At 40.6% G+C, this 22072-nt stretch overlaps 1 protein-coding gene across 2 annotated transcripts; it reads left to right on the top strand.

Annotated features, from left to right (window-relative positions):
• Positions 1–1087: 1087 nt before the first annotated feature.
• Positions 1088–21823, top strand: rnaseh1 (ribonuclease H1). 2 transcript variants are annotated; one of them, XM_080192094.1, is made up of 8 exons: positions 1088–1290; positions 9018–9139; positions 11658–11819; positions 14192–14291; positions 17198–17252; positions 17531–17615; positions 18710–18834; positions 20740–21823. In XM_080192094.1, coding segments are annotated over exons 1-8 (738 nt in total). In that variant the 5' UTR covers positions 1088–1288; the 3' UTR covers positions 20827–21823. The 2 variants fall into 2 exon arrangements, with proteins under 2 accessions (XP_080048220.1, XP_080048219.1); XM_080192093.1 differs by lacking the exon at positions 1088–1290 and adding an exon at positions 1668–1775.
• The last annotated feature ends 249 nt before the right edge of the window (positions 21824–22072 follow it).

Raw genomic sequence — 22072 nt, 5'->3', positions numbered from 1 at the left:
ATCAGAGGCCGAATGCCCATAACCGCTGAAGTGTTCCCCAACAGGAAGAGAACACTCTTGCCTGGTAATTGTCGATTGGTGTTCAATCATCCATTGTCAAAGCGTCAGCGTGGTCTCCCCACAGTACAATGCCTCAGGATATCCTTTCCTGCAGCATATCAGGTAGATAATGTTGGCCGAGTTGCAAGAGCATGTACTGTGTACCTTATGGATGGTGGATGAACGCTACGACAACGGATGAATGAACACCGCTAGATAACTAGAAGGCATAGATTTGGGGTAAGGAGCAGGAGAGGTGATTTGAGAAAAAGCTTTTTTGCCCAGAAGGTGGCAGAAATCTGGAACTAACTGAAAGGGTAGTGAAAGAGAGAACCCTTACATTAAAGAAGCATTTAGATGAGCATTTGATTCACTATAGTATACAAGGCTACAGACCAAGTATTGGAAAATGGGATTAGAGTAGATAGACAGTGCAGACATGAGGGGCTGAAAAAAACTAATGCAGACATTTTGAATTTAAGCTTGAGACATTTTGTAGCAAGTTAAGTTGCTTAGAAATAGGCTACAAATGAGCCTTTACAGCAGTACAGTAACAATTTCTACACAGTCACAATCAGCAAAATGTGGCATCCTCTATTATCATAAAGGGGGTGGATTTTCCAGAAAGTGAATCATTCTTAACTGACAAAGTCACTCTTAACTTTGACAAAGGGTCATCTGAGCTTGAAACGTCAGCTTTTTTTCTCTCCTGACAGATGCTGCCAGACCTGCTGAGATTTCCCAGCATTTTTTATTTTGGACTCTTAATTGAATGATTTAAGTGCAGCTGTAACTGCCTCCTTTTAGATTAATTTACAGTAATTACAGCAGCTGAAGAAATACAAACACACAAAAAATGCTGGAAAATCTCAGCAGGTTTGATAGCATCTGTGGAGAGAGAGTAGAGACAACATTTCGAGCCTGGGTGACCCTTCGTCAGAAATACAACAAAGGGCAACAATTGATTGTTGGTCAATGAAAGTACACGTGATTAACACTGAATGACTGATATCTGGGTACAAACTGGTTTACAAACTTTGCAATCGGTGCAAAGTCGCCACCCTAAACTGGATCGGACGTGGCCGACTGCTTTGGGTGAAAGGATTTTAAACCAGCGTAAAATATTTGTATTTAGGAGCGACCTAGACAAATACAAAAGACTGCGGATGCTGAAAAACTGAAATAACAGCAGAGAACATAATACTCAGCAAGTTTGGCGTCGTCAGGCAGGTTCTTTCTCCACGGATGCATGTAAGCTTAAAGCTTTAATACTACTAGATTCGATTGTACCCATGGTTACACTAATACCATGCACTAGCTTAGGTAACCTAAGGGTAATAATACAAGTCTGATCAAACCTACCTGTACAAAAAGCCCATTATAAAAAACAACCGCTGTGTTTCCACTTCCCCGCCTCCAGGTGTCGCCGTGGAGTCGGGGCGGAGGAGCACCCGTGTGTACATGTACAAAAAAAAGCCATGACTCCTCCTCACCTCCGGGGGTCGCTGTGGGCCCGAGTCCGGACGCTCAGAGGGCGGAGAAAGGCGTGTGACGTCATCTGAGTGGCATTGTCTGGTCGACATGCGCCGTTCCAGCCAATCAGCGGGTGTGGTCCTGGGTCGGGGGGACCGGATGTGGCGGCTGAGCGGCCTGTTCACGGTCCTGTCCATCGGCATGAAGAAGCAGTTTTATTATGCGGTGCGGGCTGGCCGGAAGCCCGGAGTATATGCAACCTGGTTAGTGATGGGTGATTTTGCAGCTTTGCCCTTCTGTTGGGGGAGGGTCACAGGGGACCATTCGGCCCAGAGATAGCCTCCCCAGTCTATTCCCACTTGGAACTCAGCCCCTCACAATGGCCCTCGGACTTTCCCCAACCGCAAAACACTTCAGGAGGGTAAAAGATCCCACGGACGACATGTCAGTCCAATGTCACCAACTTTCACTCAATAACTCATCAGAATTAATGGGAAGACGAAGGTCATCGAGACGTTGGCTCTAATCTCTCTTCACAGCTGCTGTTAGACCTGCTGAGATTTTCCAGTATTTTTCTGGTTTTCTTTTGTGTGGAAGAATAGCGCTGGTTTTGATAAGACACCAGTGAGTCTGTTTATAAACTGGAGAACTCCTGTTTCGTGTTCGACCTCTGAGTTCAGCCTATTCCTCAGTCTTTTTGTTTTCAGCCCCAAAAGTGTTTTTAACACCTAATCCTGCAGTTGCTTGTTGTTGTAAATGCAATACAACTATATTGGCCAGATCAGGATATTTGGTTTGTAACTGGAGCCAAGTTTGTCAAAGTTCTCTTGCTTAATACTAACTTGAGTGACTTAGAGCTATAGAAACCTACATGGAACCATAGCATCCCTACAATGCAGAAGAGGGGTCATTTGCCCCATTGTGTCTGTGCTGAGTGTCTGAAGGAGCATCTTGCCCAAGCCCAAACCCTTGTATTATCCCTGTAACCATGGCTAACCTACACACCTTGAGGCACTCAGGCAACTTAGCATGGCTAATCCACCTAACTAGCTCACCTTTTGAATTGTGGGAGAAAACTGAAGCTTGGAAGAAGAATCCCTACGGTGTAGAAGGATACCACCCAGCCCATTAAGCCTGCACCAAAATAATCCCATGCATTTACCCTGCTAGTTCCCTTGACACAAAGGAACAATTTAGCATGGCCAGTCAACTTAACCGGCACATCTTTAGAGTGTGGGAGGAAACCAGAGCACCCAGAGGAAACCCATGCAGACATGGGGAGAATGTGCAAATCCCACACAAAGTGACCCAAGGCCAGAATTGAACTTGGATTCGTGGCACTGTGCTGCCCTATCTATTTTTCCTCACCTTTCTTATTTTCTGATTCTACTTTTCTCCATTAAGTGTATATCCAAATATTTTTCAGATGCAATGAGCGTTTCTGCCTCTACCACTCTCTCAGACAGTATTTCAGACCTCCACCTTCTAGGTGGAAAACATACTCAACTCCCCTTGAATTCTTCTACTGGTTACTTCTGGTGGCACAGTAGCACGGTGCTTAGCACTGCTGCTTCACGGCTCCAGGGACCTAGGTTCTATTCCCGGCTCGGGTCACTGTCTGTGTGGAGTTTGCACATTCTCCTTGTGTCTGTGTGGGTTTCCTCCAGGTGCTCCAGTTTCCTCCCACAGTCCAAAGATGTGCAGTTTAGGTTTATTGGCCATGCTAAAATTGCCTGTTGGTGTCCTGGGATGTGTAGGTTAGAGGGATTAGCGGGTAGATGTGTAGGGATATGGGGATAGGGCCTGGGTGGGATTGTGGTCAGTGCAGACTCAATGGGCCTGTTTCTGCACTGTAGGGTTCTATGATTTAAATCGATGCTTATGGTTATTGATCTCTTTGCCAGGGGAAAAAGGTCCTTCCTATCCACTGTATTTGGGCCCCTCAAGTTTTTATGCACATTATCATCTACTCTTGGCCTTCTGTGTTCCAAAGAAGACAACCTAAGCCTTATTTATCTTCAGAGCAAAAAATCTCCTTTCCAGCAATGTTCTGTTGTATCTTCTCTCTCTATTCTGTTCTGAGCCTCTGCTAAATTGGTATCTTCCCCAGGAGTAAAGAGCCATTAAGATTCCTGGTCACATTGTCTTTGCTGGCCTCATTTAATGCCCATCTCTAGTTGCACTGGATACAACCAAATGACTTGTATGGCCACAGTATGTGTACCAACCCTGTAATAATGGCACTTGAGTTCTTACCAAAGGATATTAGTGACCCAGTGGGATTTTAAAATAATCTGGCAACTTCATGGGCTTGAATTTTTTGTTGAATGTACAGGCGTGCACCCAACCCAGAATCATGAGAAGACATTGGGCACACATCCTGATATTGCCGCATTCTTGTGCAACATTACAGTACTAGAGCTTCACAGTAATTGTTAGCCTCCAGGGATTGCCCACCCACATTCTTGCTTCTCCTGGTGCACCCCCAAACCATGGAAGCACTGAACCTTTCATGACACATTGTGTTTCATGCTGCATGCTATTTCTAATTTGTAAAAGGCTGAACCAGTGCAGCTGATGAAGTGTTGTACCATTTTCCTCAATGGTGACCTTTTCTGAGAGATGGCTGCTCAGCGATGGACACTGTTCTAAATATTCCAGAGTGTCTGCTTCACTGTACTTTGAGGATGGAATATTTAGCTGACCAGGTCTAGGGTTACTGTAAATTTTGTTCTGGCAACATTCAAGGACAGGCTGAGTTTCTTATTTGGAGAATTGAAGAGATTGAGAGTGGATTGCTAATTTGATATAGTTTGGGCAACCAACAGCTGACATCTGCAAACTGTAGATCATGTGTATCTATAATTGTCATTTAGTTTGACACAGATGATGGTTTAATACTTTTATCGTAACTAGCCAACTAGGAGCAATATTGATTCAATGTTTGTGTAGGCAATTTACACTTTAAACTACCAAACAAAACTTTCACTTTCAGCATGCCCAAAATCCCACTTCAGAATTATACTTTACACCATCTCCCTTTGGGAGGCATTTGGTTCTCCCTGAACTAGTTGGTGATTCTTATTTATAAAGGTTAACTTCAGTTCTTTTCCTTTCCCAGCCTGGTAACTTTTAGTCTCATAATATGTTACACAGTGAGGATTTTCACTGGAATGCCTTCCTCTAGTTCAAAGTAGACAAATCTTTTACCTGCTATTAATTCTTTGCAAATTTAGTCTTTTCAATCCAAGCACAAGCTCTTGCCTGCATTCCTGTGTGGTAACCCATAAAGACCTTTCACTCCCCCTATGTTCCAGATCCTGGCAGACTGATTTGTGTAAGGGTTTCAGTAATATTTAGGAAAATTATTGAAAGATTCAGCTGTGTGCTTCTCTAAGTACTCCTGTGTCCCCACCCAAGATCTTATCCGTGACAACATGACAACATGGGCTTTGTACCCAAGTTATAATGCTAATTAGCTTTTCTTGACATATTCATTGTATTCTAAACCTCAACTATAATCTATCATGGAAGGAAATGGACAGTTTGAAGTATAACTTTTTATAATCCAACATTCTCGATACCTTCCTGGGACTTTGGAAGCTAGCAGTCTAACCACTATAAACGCAAACAGAAAATGCTGGAAAATCTCAGCAGATCCAGCATCATCTGTGGAGAGAGAATAGAGCTAACACTTCAAGTCTGTATGACCCTTTGTCTGTTTTTGTTTCAGATTCTAGCATCCACAGTATTTTGCTTTTACCTCACTGCAAACACATTTTGCCACTGGCTCCCAAATGTGAATACCTTACATTTTCTTTTAGTCCCAACCCCTAAAGATTGTGTGATTACAGTCTGTAGAGTTTATGAAGATAGTTTCCACAATATTGGTGGAAAATAAGATTTAGCAATGGTGGGGAGGAAAAGTTGTGCAAAAGAAAATGTATTTTTCAGTATGCTGTAAACAATTATACTATAAATTGTATAAATTTATATCCATTATATTTCAATATAATTTGTGGATTGTAGTGTACATTCTCCTTTGAGCTATAAGGAAGAAGGACCATTATGGATACGAGGGTGATTAATTTAAAAAGTGCTAATTTCTCCTATCTCTACAGTGCAGAATGAGGCTATTCATCTCATCAAGTCTGTACTGACGCTCCAAAAGAGCATCCTACCCTGGCTTCCCATCTGCCCAATCCCCATTACCTCACACCTTTACCATGGCTAATTCACCTCACCTACATGTCTTTGGACCATGGGAGGAAACTGGAGCACCGGGAGGAAACCCATGCAGACACATGGAGAACGTGCAAACTCCACACACACAGCCACTCAGGGCTGGGATCAAACCCAGTTCCCTGGTGCTGTGAGGCAGCAGCACTAACTACTGTGCCTCATCACCTATCTGTAATTTGCTTCCCCCCCTCCCCCCCAAAAAGCATATATTTCTCAAATTCTCAATTTAGTGTGAACCAATTTTGTGTTAACACCACAGCAAACTTGAGATCAGGTGAACTTGATAGATTAGTTTATTTGCACACAATCAAACTTTGGGAGGAGGACAGCAATGTTACCTCCTTTGCATACAATAAAAGCACAGAGAAAATAGAGACACACGATGCAAAACCTACAAAGTAATATTGTTTCATGTGGGTCCAGAGTTCAGAACCAAACTGATGTACTTCTTCGTGGAGGTTGGCAAATTGAAGCCCTATTCCGTCTAATTCGCTTTTTCAAAAGAGTTGACTTCATACGATTAAATATGCTTGTGATAATTAATCAGTCTTGCAGGCAATGGTGCAGCCGTTCCAATAGAAAGTGTGTAGATGGCACCAGGTATTCTGTGATGCTGCTGGCTAGATGGTGAAACAGCAAACAGTTGTCAGTGTTGGTCTGAGGAATTGGATGATCTCCTACGGGACTGTTTGGAGTCAGTGGACTGGTCAGTATTTAAAAACTTTGCGACCAGCCTGAACTGACTTCATTAGTAAGTGTGTAGAAGACTGTGTGCCAAAGAAGCAAATCCGTGTGTTCCCCAACCGAAAACCATGGATGTACAGGGATATCCGCTGTTTGCTGAAGTCCAAATCTGAGGCGTTCAAGTCAGGTGACACTGAGCTATTCAAGAAAGCCAGATTCAATCTAAGGAAATCCATTTTGCCTGTTATACAAGACTTAACAGGCCACAAGATGAAGGCGTGTAAAATTGCTGGCTCCAACGCACCCCTTCCTGATGACCTCAATGCATTCTATGCCTGTTTTGTGCAAGAGATCAGTGAGACCATGCCCTCTACCCTGGAAGCCCTGGATGAACCTGTATCTGGGGTCACCATTGCAGATGTCAGAGCAGCTTTCTTGAAGGTCAACCCAGGGAGAGCAATTGGCCCGGATGGGATACCTGGATGTGCACTCAGATCCTGCACGGATCAGCTGCGGAAGTATTCACAGACATCTTCAACTTCTACAACAATCTGAGGTCCCAATCTGCTTCAAAAAGATGACCATCACCCCGGTACCTAAGGAAAACCAAGCCACGTGCCTTAATGACTATAGGCCGGTGGCTCTGACATCCATCAATATGAAGTGCTTCGAAAGGTTAGTCATGGCGCAAATCATTTTCAGCCTCCAGACTACCTGAATCCATTACAGTTTGCCTACCACCACAACAGGTCGACAACAGATGCCATTTGCCTGGCCCTGCACTCAACCCTGGAACATCTAGATAACAAGGACATCTTTGTCGGACTCCTATTTAGTGACTACAGCTCAGCCTTCAACACTATAATTCCCACTCATCTCCAAACTCCAGGCACTGAGCCTCGGCAGTTCCCTCAACGACTGGATCCTGAACTTCCTACTCTCAGAGCACAATCAGTAAGGATAGGCAACAACACCTCCACGATCATCCTCAACACTAGTGCCCCACAAGGCTGTATTCTCAGCCTCCTAATATACTCCTTACGCATCTATGACTGTGTAACCAAATTCTCCTCCAATTTGATTTTCAAGTTTGCTGATGACACCACCTTAGTGGGTCAGATTTCAAACAATGACAAGAGAGAATACAGGAATGACAGCGAATCTGGTGAACTGGTGCAGCAACAATTATCTCTCCCTCCATGTCAACAAAACAAAGGAGATTGTCATCAACTTCAGGGAGCGAAAAGGAGAACAAGCCCTTGTCGACATCAATGGGGATGAAGTAGAAAATGTCAAGAGCTTCAGGTTTTTAGGGGTCCAGATCACCAACAACCTGTCCTGGTCCTGGTCCCCCCATGCAGGCACTAATTAAGAAAGCCCACCTGCGCTACTTCCTCAGAAGACTAAGGAACTTTTGGCATGTTAGCCACGACACTCTCCAACTTTTACAGGTGCACCATAGAAAGCATTCTTTTTGGTTGTATCACACTTGGTATGGCTCCTGCTCTGCCCAAGACAGCAACAAACTACAAAGGGGTGTGAATGTGGCCCAATCCATCATGCAAACCAGCCTCCCATCCATTGACTCTATCTACACTTCCCGCTGCCTCAGCAAAGCAACCAGCATAATTAAGGACCCTACGCACCCCGGACATTCACTCTTCCATCTTCTTCCGTCGGGAAAAAGATACAAAAGTCTGAGGTCACGTACCAACCGACTTAAGAACAGCTTCTTCCCTGCTGCTATCAGACTTTTGAATGAACGCATTGCATTAAGTTGATCTTTCTCTACGCCCTAGCAAAGACTGTAACAGTACGTTCTGCACTCTCTTGTTTTCTTCTCTATGAACGATATGTTTTGTCTGTATATCACGCAAGAAACAATATTTTTCACTTAATAAATGTGACTAATAAAGCAAATCAAATCGAGTTTGCAGTACAACAAGGCTATGTAACTGGCTCCACAGTTAAAGGTCTATATCAGATTACCCCCATGTCTGCACAATGTCTTTGATGGATGTGTATCTGCCATGTGGGTTCTCAATTGTTAAATATCCCAACCATTAAGAATGGAAAGGAACATTGTGGGGCCTTTTGTCTTAGCAGAGAAGTAGACAGCTGATGGCCATCCTGGATTATGAAATGCAGATGGCCTTTGTATATTTTTCTTCTAATTTGGTCTGTGCAGCCCCCATGGAGATCTCTAGTATCACCTCAGATAATGAGATGCAAGTCTCTTTGACACCAACAAATAGGTCCTTTTGATCACAGGTCACAGACGTAGATTTAGCAGTTTGTTTAGTTTTTAGAATTTTAGAAATAGCCATGAGGATATGGATATGTATACATAATATAAAAAACAAGTGAGAAGTCTTTGTTCCCTCACAACATTTGATATTCAGAATCCCAGAGGTGAGTGGATTGCTTTCTAATCCACTGCATTTTCCAGCCCATTGTGTTTTATTGCTGGCCTTAGTTTTATGCCAGATTTTTAGCAGTTAAGAATCAAAGAATTTTATAGAACAATATTAAAGAATTGGGACATTGTTCCTCTAAAATGGTGTACTTTTTCACTTTAGGGATGAATGTAAAGAACAAGTTGACAAATTTCCTTCTGCCAGTTTCAAGAAGTTTGCTACTGAAGAAGATGCGTGGTCTTTTGTAGGTACTGTGGCTTCAAGTTCGCAAGCTGCCTTAACAGGTAAAGCAGACATGTGCTTGAATACTTAACAAGTTATTGTGGGTGACACTTCAGCATAACAGTGGTATTAAACACTGCAATTAAAGGTTAGGAACCTGCATCAATCTTTCTTTGGATAAAGCATGAAGACTTTAAAAATGATTCTATTTTGCAGTGACAAACACACACAATTAACTTCAGAGCAGATTTTTAAAAAAACACTGTTTACAATATTCTGTAAAATTTCAGCAGGAATTTCACTGCAATTCTGCTTGAAACTGCTAAAGAAATTCTGCCTCAATTGGTACTTGAATTTTTTAAAACCTCAATGGTGCCATGTTCTTGACAATGGTATTATCTTCCCTGTACAGTCTGATAACATTTTAAAATAACAGTGGAACAAACAGGAGGATAATATTTCACTTTTTTAAAAATGTTTAACAAACAAAAATCAACATCCAAGTGTTAACTAATATTGTAGACAGCGTTGATAATGTTGTAGACAGCGAGGATAGATGATGGATGTTACAGTTTGCAGAGGGACATAGATAAACTGCAGAGCTGGGCCGAGAGGTGGCAGATGGAGTTTAATACGGAAAAGTGTGAGGTGATTCACTTTGGTAAGAGTAACAGGAGTACAGAATATAGGGCTAATGGAAGGACTCTTAGTAGTGTTGACGAGCAGAGAGATCTTGGGGTACATGTGCATAGCTCCCTGAAAGTTGGCACCCAGGTTGATAAGGTTGTTAAGAAGGCGTACGGTGTGTTAGCTTTTATTGGTAGAGGGACTGAATTTCGGAGCCGTGAGGTCATGTTACAACTGTACAAAACTCTGGTGCGGCCACACTTGGAGTATTGCGTACAATTCTGGTCGCCGCATTATAAGAAAGATGTGGAGGCATTGGAAAGGGTGCAGAGGAGGTTTACCAGGATGTTGCCTGGTATGGTGGGAAGGTCATATGAGGAAAGGCTCATTAGAGAGAAGAAGGTTACGAGGTGACCTCATTGAGGCATACAAGATGATCAAAGGATTGGATAGGGTGGACAGTGAGAGCTTTTTACCTCAGATGGTGATGGTTAACACGAGGGGACGTAGCTTTAAATTAAGGGGTGGTAATTATAGGACGGATGTCAGAGGTAGGTTCTTTACTCAAAGGGTAGTAAGGTCGTGGAATGCCCTGCCTGCAGCAGTTGTGGACTCACCAACTTTAAGGGCGTTCAACTGGTCAGTGGATAGGCATATGGATAACATTGGAATAGTTTAGGTTAGAGGGTCATTAGATTGGTTCCATTGGTTGGCGCAACATCGAGGGCCAAAGGGCCTGTACTGCGCTGTAATGTCCTATGTTCTAATAAGGAAATAGTGCATCTTAAAGGTGAAATTTATGTTATGTCACACTTCAGGCACGCATGTAATATTAGAGATTGTCCCAAAGCTCCCCGCCCGTTTTCCAGCTGAGCTCAATCACTCCTTGCCATGTAGAATAGAATCTTTCAGTATCTGACAAGATTTTCCAGATACAATTATCACCAGCAAGGCATGCTTCAAATTAATCCCCTTTCCTAGGGTCACCACAGTCCTGGTGACACAGGTTCCAGAGAATCCTTTATCTGATCCCTTTAATCAGGTTAGACTGTTCAGTCAATGCTAGTAAAACCAAGACAATAGCAGTTCTGTGGAAGGATCATATGAACTCAAATTGTTAACTTTTTCTCTCTGCACCGATACTGCCAGATTTATTGAGTATGTCCAGAATTTTTTGATTTATTTCGTATTTCCAGAATCCACAGTATTTTGCTTCCTTCAGTACCAGTGGAACTTTCCTTCCCAATCCTAATTTAACCTTGTCTCCCAATTTATCTCCTTCTTTCCATGATTCCTCAAGAGTTCAGTCTGTTCTGTTCCATTCCCTTTCATTTGAACAGAAATTGAACACTTGAGTTTCTTTCTTGGTTTTTACAAAACCAGTTTTTAATTTCTCCTCAGTAGATACTGTTCATGCTTTTTTTCTCCTCTGTAATTACTAGCAGGGTGTAATTCAACACAAATTATTTGCCTGTTTATTCTTTCCTCTTTCCAGTTCTCATCCCTGTGGCAACCTGAGATTGCATGGGGGTTTCTCAGAAATTTGTTGTTTGCTAGGGGTTATAATTATACTGATTCCAGAATTTTGTCTCACTTTGTGTTTAAAGGGACATTTCAAAACATAAGAATATTGTAAAGTTCTATGTTCGTGACCAATGCATCTATTGGAAAACCTATTCAACTTCCTTTAGCTATCTTCTCTGCTGTAGCATGCCAGAAGTTGGCCTGTCAACATTTGTGTATGTAAAATATAATGTCATTTTCCTGGAAACTGAAAACAATGAGTTCTCCATCAGGTAGATCTTGCAACTAGTATTGTTTGCCATCTCTTGTTAATTTCTTGAAACTTGTCCCCACCTTACAAACACATCATATCATTGGAGAATCTGTCTTTTAAATCTGCATGTTTTAATAAAATTGCAATAGAACTGATCATTCAAAACTTTTATTTAGAATGTAGTGACCAAAGCAAGCCTGCCAATGAGGAGTTGAAACTAGAGAACAGTAGTGGGGAAAAACGTTCTCTGGCATCTGATACCGAAAATGAGCCATGCACAAAACGTTTCAAAAGCACAGAACCATTCAGTGACTCAGAACAGAAGTTTACTTACATGGGTAGGTGAAAGTATTGCCTCACTGTTCCTAATATGCAATATAAAAGGACTTGATCAGATTCAAAGTTTTACGTTTGGATTCATTTAATATTATAGTTTAATGCATACAAGAATATTTGGAAGCTATGTTTTTAGTTGGCTTTGGTTATTAACATGTGCTAAGATAAAAATATAGGGAACAAATTAATTTTCAATTTCTATTTAACCACATGAATTATATACTACTTTGTTAATGCACTAATCTTTTTCCTTCCCCTCCTCCTTGGGTTTCAGTAATTAGAACTTGTTTTAATACTTCCTGCCTGGGCTGCCAATGAATGATTTTGCCCAGTTGCCCCTACCTTCCAGTATTATCTGAAAAATACTGAACCTTTTGCTCCACTGGTTGAATTATTTTGGGTAATCCATCAGTAATTTCCCCTTTGTTGCCTGGGAGAAAAACATTCAGTGAGATTAATCTTTGAAACAGAAGAAATCTGGCATTGAAAATGGTTGGTGGCTAGTAGAACATAAGTGTTAAGCAGGTGCCCATTGAGAAAGAATAATAAAAAATGGTAAATGGAGAAGAAAGGAAAACAATAGAAATAATTTTGTAACTTATCTGTAGCTTTTCTCTCATCCTGAGTGATTCTTAATTTTGCATGTTACCTAGGAATACAAAATTACTCAAAGATGTATTTTGCATTAGTATAAGAGGTGCTAAGTGGTGGCTTATTGATACAATTTACGGATTTATTTGCACCTAGCTGGACCAGCATGTTCATCAAGACAACTACTGTGGCCACTGTTTTAAACTAAGTGAAAATTTTATAGCTAAATTTAATTTGAGGCTAATTCAACCCTCAATCTTTTGGTAATCAACACCTATGTGGGATGTCAAATTACAAAGTGCATTAAACACTCAAATTATATTCTGCATTAAACACTCTTATCAAGTGTAATCTCACTCACCCATCCACCCTATTCTTCCGCATCTACATTGACTCCTTGTCACCCACCACCTCAAAATTAAAACCTGTTTTTACAGTTTTTCGTTGTCTTTTTTGTCGAAACACCTCAACCCAACATCTCTTCTCTAGCATCATTTTAACCACCTCGACTCTTATTATGTGAAATTCCTTTTGAAAACCCTTTCACCTTCTATAAGACACTCATAACAATTCACTATTTCAGTCAAGCCTTTGGGCACCCCTCCTAATATTTCATTATTGCCTCAATGTTGACTTTGACAAGTTTTGTGTGTCAACAATCCAATTTTAAGTTGTGCTATGGAATGGTTGCGTGTTGATTTTCCTTTCAGGAACAAGTCAAGATACCTTTAACGAAGGTATGAATTTCCTTTTGACTAACCCGAAGGATCATGTGACAAAAATGTTCGTGTTTTAAGAATTTGACTGTAACAAATAAAAATCAACTGTGATTAAATGTTACTCAGTAGGCAACTAATACACTAGTTTACAGAAATGGCACTCCTCATTAACTTAACACAACTGAAAATCCCATACCACATTTAAACATTATGTTGCACTGTTAATCAGAGTTGTAGTCTTGTACATTGCGTCCCAAATTCCTCCTGACGTCAGAATCTTTTCCCCCATGCCCCATCAGGGTGAGGCTTCCTGTGTTTTTTGAAAGAAGATCCCCTCACTCGATGTTCTGAACATTATCAAATAGACTTCCAAATACCAAGGTACACTCTGGTGACTCCTTGATCTTAAAAACGCCACAATTTTCATCCCTTCAAACAGGGAATCCACCCTGCCAACACACAAGATTAACACTTTTCCTCTGGTTGGCATAACAATGCTTGCTTTTGATGGTCTTCCCAAAATTACCCTGTTGACTGACTTGAGTCTGAACACGGCAAAATCAGCTGCCTCCTCCTTTGTAAGAAGTCTCACAACACCAGGTTAAAGTCCAACAAGTTTATTTGGTAGCAAAGGCCACTAGCTTTCGGAGTGCTGTTCCTTCGTCAGGTATGTGGGAGTTCTGTTCATTTTTGTATCCAGGTTTTAAAAACTATACAATATTTTCAATGGGTTCCAATTGGAGTTTGTTGACATAATGAGATCACGTGGTTTTGTCCCCAAGCAATTTTTGTATGAGATCACTTATCCCTCTCTCAAGTGTGCCATTTTACCTTAAATTAGAGGAGATAGTTTTAAATACAGCAATCTTATGAAACATCTCAAAGTAAAAAACTAATACTAGGATGCGAGTAAATAATTGTAATTCCTTTGGGTTGAAAATATAAACTGATTTCAGCTGTGCTTTGGCTGTAAACATTTATTTAAGCACTTGCTCCTTTTATGTGTGTTCATCAGGGTGTCATTGGTATGAACGAAATCCAAGTGTTTCTGCTTCTTTGATCAGGAGATGCTGTTGCAGTTTATACAGATGGCTGCTGTACAAGTAACGGGCGAAACAGAGCTAAAGCTGGAATCGGTGTTTACTGGGGACCTGGTCATGCCCTGTAAGTAACAGAATTTATTTTCCATTTGAAAAAATATCAGATGTACTTAAGAAATAATCACCAATTGAAATGATTTGTAAGTGAACATTGTTTTACAATGCTTATTTTTTTACATACTTTAAGTTCTCCACTAATCAGACAGTTTTCGGTAGGTATTTGATCTGATAATACTTATTATAGTAACTTTGGTTTAACTATGACAGCCAACTTTAATTCTTGGACCCTGCCCCAGTGCCAATGCATCTTGGGAATTCTGACAGCTGTGATAATCCTTTTATGATCTCTCCCCACTGTTTATCCAGTCAATGACTGTTCTCTTTCCCCTGAAGGGAGAAAGGAGAACAGCTAAAACTAGGACTTCTACCCATCCAACTTTCTCAGTACCCCCCCCCCTCAATTCTGAGGGTGCCCACGATGGTGCAGTCCCCCTTCCTCTGTTACTGCTAGATCCCAGAGTCATTCAGTAACAAGTTTCATATTCTACTTGGTGGCGATATGCGAACCAGTGTTTACTCCTAAAGTAGTACTGTCGTACTCCAGAAAGGCATTAATTGATCTTGCCAAGCCATTCGACCATGTGAGCCAAGTCTATTTAAGCTGCTGGAGAAAATGGACAACCCTCCAAAGCTCCAGAGTATAATCTCTTTCCATAACATGATGGATAAGGTCAGGTTTGATGATGCAACATCAGAATCCTTCAAGATCTCAGTGGAGGTCAAACAGGGTTGTGTTTTCAACCATGTTCTTGGACATATTTACTTCTTTGCTGTCATATGCCTTATGTTCATCCACAAAGACCATTTACTTGCATACCAGAACTGGTCAGCCTTGGCCTGTCTGAGATTCAAGATAAAAGTGTTCTACGTCCTTATCAGAGAGTTGCTCTTCACCGACTATGCCACACTAGCATTCTATAATAAGGAACACCTTAATCGGCAGATGGACAGCCTCTTTCACACCTGTAGAGGATTTGGAAATCTGCAACAGGATGTCAGATGTCATCATCAAAGACATTACCATACTGCCTTCTATCTGAATTGAAAATGTGACACCAGACGCTGTTGATAGATTCACATACATAGACTCCACAGTCGCTAGCAATCTTGCTCAATACTGAAATCAACACGCATGTAGCAAAAGCTTCAGCAATAACACATCCAATCTAAGAGTGCATGGAACCTGACTGAGGACACCAAACTGCAAGTCCACCAAGCTTGCACTTCAGCCTTCTGTCCAGGCCTTATTACAGTAGAATAATCATAGATGCACAATGATAGGCAGGAGTCAAGGCTGAACACTTTTTTTCCTCACCCTCATTGCCTCAGACGTACCCTTGGTGTCTCTTCTGGGGATAAGGACGCCAACTTGAAGGTATTGAAGCATGCTGACTTCATCAGTGTATACTCATTACAAAGCTAATAAATCTGCATTCAGGATGGATGGATAACAACTGTACACTCTAAGACTTGTATAGTGAACCAGCCACTTGATGAAAACCTACTGGGTGTCCGTAACTTTGCTACAAGAACACCTGTAAGCGAGATATAAAGTTGGCAGTTAGACAGTCGCTGATGGTCATGACCTCTAGAAGCTCACTGGAAGAGTATTGGATGAGACGAGCAGGGTCAGAGGAAAACAGAGGCCTGTGATTGCACTTCATCAGTTCACTCTTCTGCAACAAAAGCAGCAGAGGATGCTATGCCAAAGTGGATCTCCTGAACCACACCAGGTGATGTTTAACACAGTTAAATCTCTCCCTCCATGTCAACAAAACAAAGGAGATTATGCTTCTTGAAATCGATGAAGAGGAGAACATACCCCTGTCTACATCAATGGAGACAAAGTAGAAAAGGTCAAGAGTTTCAAGTTTTTAGGTGTCCAGATCACCAACAACCTGTCCTGGACCCCCATGCCAACACTATAGTTAAGAAAGCCCATCGATACCTCTTACTTTCTCAGAAGACTAAGGAAGTTTGGCATGTCAACAACGACTTTTTTCAACTTTTACAGATGCACCATAGAAAGCATTCTTTCTAGCTATGTCATAGCTTGGTTTGGTTCCTCCTCTGCCCAAGACTGCAAGGAACTACAAAAGGTCGTGAATGTAGCCCAATCCATCGCGTAAACCAGCCTCCCATTCAATATCTACGCTTCCCGCTGTCTTGGCAAAGCAGCCAGCATAATTAAGGACCCCATGCACCCCAGACATTCTCCCACTTTCCGTCAAGAAAAAGATACAAAAGTCTGAGGTCACGTACCAACCGACTCAAGAACAGCTTCTTCCCTGCTACTATCAGACTTTTGAATAGACCTACCTCACGTTAAATTGATCTTTCTCTACTCCCTAGCTATGACCGTATCACTACATTTTTCACTCTCTTGTTCCTTTCTCTATGCATAGTATGTTTTGTCTGTACAGCACACAAGAAACAATGTCTTTCACTGTATGTTAATATATGTGACAATAATAAATCAAATCAAATTGTCTACTATGGAATAGACTAAAGTCTCATGAGATGAAGGCTGCCAAAAGTTATCTTTTTAGGATGCAGCAATGAACGATGTTATTGTGCAAACCTGAGTTTTTGCAACATGGGTTATGCTTTGCAAATGAAGAATAGATGAGGAAAGTAGGACAAAATAACTTGAACATTATCCTGCATAAAATATGCCAGAGATTTGCTGTGCTCAAAATTCAATAAGTGATCTTTCTGAATGTAGAGCTAAATAATCTGCAATATCTCATGCTATCTATTTCACTTTTCCAAAGTCCTGTGATACTGTAGGTATTTTCCTACAACCCCCATATCCCTTCCTTTGAATGTAAGAGATCTGAAATTTTGTAATGTGGCATTTTTTTCTTACAATGCTCTTTTCTACAGCTAATCATAACTTTTTTTTCTCAGAAATCTTAGTGAAAGACTTCCAGGAAGACAGACCAACCAAAGGGCAGAAATAGTTGTGAGTATTTTGTTTGGGAAAATATATCTTAAAATTTTGCCAATCTCATTTGTGCAGGAAGAAATGTACAGAAATTTTTATCATGATTGCATCTGTTGTGTTATCTTAATAGGAACTTATATTGACAGTTAAACAGTTCTCAAATTAGTGGCATGACTATGACATGCAAACTGGATTTTTAAAAGCTACAATGTTATCAAGCATTATCTCACTAACAATCTTTGAACTAAAAGTTACTAAAACTGCTTGCGATTTTATATTTTTTTCTTCATGTATAGGCAGCTTGTCGTGCAATCGAGCAGGCCAAGGAACTGAATATTGAAAAACTGGTTATTTTCACAGATAGCATGTTCACAATTAACGGTAAGTAGGTCAAAACTATAAAGTGATAGTCAGAGCCTGTATGTGAGATATCTGTGATTATCATAAAGTCAAACCATGAACTTCCAAGATCTCTTTTTCATAATCTTGGAATGGTGACTCATGGTGAGGGCACAAGGAATAAGAATGAGTGGCTTTTTTTCATTAATACAAGTGACTGAGGTTTGTTGTTTAATTGTTGTTGCCCTGATCTAAGCAGCTACTTGGCATAGAAAATGCATCAAACCTAAGATCTGTCAGGCCTACGTACTTCTGTATACATATAGGTGCTGAGGAATACATTCCATTTTTTGAAACTAACAACGTATTGGTGCTCTGCATCGGCACCATCCTAAAGCAGATTATAGATTTTCTTCGTTATTGCATTCACCACATCCAAAGTTAAATATTTAACCCACCACTGAAACAGTGTGATTACAGTGTGCATTATCTATAGGATACACTGCAGTAAATTGCCAAATGATCCATGGTAGACCCTACAAAACCAACAACTTGTAATGCCATGAAGAATATACATAGTATCCGCGTCAAGTGGCACTCAATTCTGCCTTGCAAATTGCATTGCTGTTCCTTCACCATTGCTGGGTCAAAATTCTGGATTTTTCTATGTAATAGCATTGCTTTCAGCACATGGACTGAAATCATTCAAGAAAGAGACGCCACCACCGTGGGATAACAAATAAGTTGCCTAGTTTGCAAGTGTTTGCATCATGAGAACTATACCTTAAAACAGTCAGTTTCTGCATCTGATTACTTTTTGGTGAATTATGCCAGGAAGGTGCACTCTTGTACATCAGACTCATGTTCTCCCCTCATGTTGTTGAATTGCCTGTTGATGCTCAAGTGTTTCCTTACATACTTTCCTTTTTTGATTTGTTGAAATGATTGGAAAGAGCGATATATGGTTGTACATTTTAGATTGAACTTGTGCAAAGGATTGTTCCAAATTGGCTGCTGTGTTACCTACATTACAATTACATCAGTAACCACAAAGTACTTTGTTCGCTGTAAAATCTTTTCAAAAGTCCTGAGCTTGTGAAAAGTGCTAATAAATGAAAGTTTGTTCTTTTCAATAGGCATCACAAAGTGGATCAAATCTTGGAAGACTAATGGCTGGAAGCTTAGTTCTGGAGGATCAGTAATCAACAAACAGGACTTTGAAAGACTTGACAAATTAACCTCTGGTATAAATATTGAATGGGTAAGCAATTTTTTTTTAGGGGGACAAAGTTCCAAGGAAGCACTGAGAATTGATCCGTTGTTCCAATTCTCCTCTGCTGATTGGCTAGATGTAAATAAAATCCCCCAAGCTGGCCATATGCTATCTAATTGTATGTAGTTGCTTGCTAATATGAATCTTTTATACTGTGTTAATTTATAAGAGAAAAATATTAAAATTACTTCTTAAATTCTTTTCGCTTTTTCTACGTGACCTTGACAAGCTCACTAATCCAGATCGTGAGTGTTAAAAGTAAGGCGTGAAAGGATTTTAAAGTTATGCCATTTCAGAACCTCTGAATTTGTTTTCCAGAAGCATAGAGCTATGACCACTTTCTGTACCCAGGAGAATTTTCAGCCTGCGCTCACTGTCAGAACAGCAATATGGTGGGAGAGGAAGAAGGTGTGTCGTGGCAGGGCGAGAAGGGAATGGGGTGAGAGAGATGGGAGTCACAGCAAGGGAAAAAAGAGAGGGGAGCGGGAAGGGGAAAGATACAGGCTGATGCTGGCTTTGATCGGGGAGATGGGGTTAGTCATTACTTTGTTTATTGAGGGATCAGTAATGCTGGCACTGTGGGGTTTAGTCTGGAGATGGTAGCTTTGATTGCGGGCTGGATGGTGTAGAAGTAATGCTGTAATTGATAGCGATTTGATTTATTGTCACATGTATTAGTATACAATGAAAAGTATTGTTTCTTGCACGCTATACAAAGCATACCATTCATAGATAAGGAAATAAGACGGTGCAGAATGTAGTATTGCAGTCATAGCTAGGGTGTAGAGAAAGATCAACTCAGTGCGAGGTAGGTCCATTCAAAAGTCCACTGGCAGCAGGGAAGAAGCTGTTCTTGAGTTGGTTGGTGTGTAACCTGAGACCTTTGCACCTTTTTCTCGATGGAAGAGAGTATGTCTAGGGTGTGTGGGGTCCTTAATTATGCTGGCTGCTTTTCCAAGGCAGTGGGAAGTATGGACAGAGTCAATGGATGGGAAGTCGATGACTAAATCGTTTTGTTTTGTTGACGTTGAGGGAGAGATTATTGTCGTCAAACCAGAGAGGAATTTGGCCACACGGTCTTAGGTGTATAATGAGTATAGTAGAGGGCTGAGAACACAGCCTTGTGAGACACTGGTATTGAGGATGATCACGAAGGAGGTGTTGCCTATCCTTACTGATTAAGGTCTGTGAGTTCAGAAGTTCAAGATCCAGTTGCAGAGGGAGGAGCAGAGCCTCAGGCCATCGAGTTTGGAGATGAGTTTTGTTGAAGGCTGAGCATTTGGGGCCTGGGGAATTTGGAGACAGAACTAGAGAAACACATTGGCTTTAAGTACTACCTTAGCTGTTTTTGGTAAGATTCCCCCCATGGTATGCTGACAAGTTAATAATCGTGCGTGCCTATTTGGGGATTCTCTAAATGCCGATGGAAATTACGATTTATCAAAACTATTTGACATGGCTGCTAGTTTCTTTCCTGTTTCTTTGCTTGTCTCATACTCCGAACGTTTGTCTCCCTATCTCTTAGCTGCCTCTCTTTATTGCTTCCTCGTATATCTCTCACGTTTGTGCACTTATTTCTATAAGACCTCCCTGTTTTTTCTCAGCTCTTTTCATTGTGTTTCTCAGTTTTTCTGTTCCATTTTTGTTTCTTCTTTGTGTCCCTCCCCTTTTCACTTCCTGTGAAAACCGATCGGATGCAAGCCCCTAACCCTCTAGTTGGAGAAATTGGATTTGCATTTACGTTGGGATTATCACCATTGTTTCAATTTATCTCCATTTCAAAAAAACAAATTCCTAAACTAAAAGCTATTTTCTAAAACCTGTGATTTACGGAACTTGATGTTCACAGCACTAAATGTCTCGATGTATTATTTGTTTCTACTTGCTTTGTAGATGCACGTGCCTGGTCATGCTGGTTTCACGGGAAATGAAGCAGCAGATAGTCTAGCTAAGGATGGAGCCTCCAAGCCACCATGTTAACTGGCACTGCCAAGTGTACTTTGCAGTTTACATTTAAGCATGGATGCAGATCTGAAATGTATATCAAACTGGTGAAAAGCAAATTTTATTTAATCATCTTTATTGTAAAGTTTCCTTTCAGTGACTCAGACGATGCTTTTTATTAGGGGTAATCTTCCAACTTCTCGCTCTACTGATGGAGAGTTGCTTTCACTGCTGATGACTACAATGAATTTCCAGTGTAATTTATCAAGTACCTGGAATTTCCAAAACATGGCACTGCTGATGAGTTGTCTTACCTGGAGTGCAAAATTTGGAAGTGCTTTATTCCCTCAGCGGATAGCAAGCTTATTTCTCACTCAGCAGCCAGGAATTGGCGTACAAGAAGTATTCATCATTTTTTTTCTTGGATGCTTGTAATGCCCTTTTGAGCTTGTTGCTAAAGTTGCAGAATGGCAAACATTTAGGCAATTTATTTTCATCTTTCTAACTCGCACAGTGCTTGTTTTTCCCCTTGGAGTGAATAAAAAATAGCCAAGCTTTTCAACTAGGCTGCATTGTGAACGTGAGCCTGTGCCCCTCTCTTCACTCATTAGCACAATGCAGCATGTTGCTATATGCAGCTCATTATGTTGCAGTCCTACAGATAAGTGTATATTATAATTGTGGGTTTTCATACATAGGCATGTGAATCATTTGCATTATTTTTAAAGTAATATGGTTGTAAATAGTATTGTATATTTTTGATTTGGTTGATATATAAGGTTCCAATCTAAATTTAGGTTGCTTCTTAGAAGTTCCAATGATGCACATTCTTTCATCTAATCATTTTCATTTTAAGATTTTTTTTGGTCAATAATGCATTTGCACGAGCCCAGCAATAAACTGGGTTGATGGATTGACTATTGATTTTTGCATTTTATGATGCAGAAGTCACTTTTAAGAATTAATCTGTTGTACATGAGTTCGTTTTCAGAGCTAAAATCCTGTGAAATAAAATTTCTATTTTTTCAACACTCTGGAGGTTTTTTTTTCCTGCTTTATTCAAGAACCTAATAATGCAGTAGTTTGTACAATTCTAGTTTCTTTGCCACACCAGAATATTTTGAGAATAATCTGGAATTGCTTGACTGATGGTCTGGAATTTCAGTCTAGTTGTAATGCTAACATCAGATTATTCAGTACAGCTACAACACTGGTATGTATACAGTGTTGTATAAAATTGCCCAGGAATGTCCTATCCATGAAGATGAGACAAATCCAATCT

This window comes from Carcharhinus amblyrhynchos, chromosome 7 (assembly GCF_965287045.1).
Source record: "Carcharhinus amblyrhynchos chromosome 7, sCarAmb.v2.hapA, whole genome shotgun sequence".
In the NCBI taxonomy this organism is placed as follows: domain Eukaryota; kingdom Metazoa; phylum Chordata; class Chondrichthyes; order Carcharhiniformes; family Carcharhinidae; genus Carcharhinus; species Carcharhinus amblyrhynchos.
Note: the sequence above shows the minus strand (reverse complement) of the source record. Positions and strands in the feature narration are given on the sequence as shown.

Coding starts and splice junctions, on each gene's coding strand:
- rnaseh1 (XM_080192093.1), top strand. CDS start 1,672: ATGTGGCGGCTGAGCGGCCTGTTCACGGTCCTGTCCATCGGCATGAAG. Junction 9,140..11,657: donor TTCGCAAGCTGCCTTAACAG/GTAAAGCAGACA, acceptor ACTTTTATTTAG/AATGTAGTGACCAAAGCAAG. Junction 14,292..17,197: donor TGGGGACCTGGTCATGCCCT/GTAAGTAACAGA, acceptor TTTTTTTCTCAG/AAATCTTAGTGAAAGACTTC.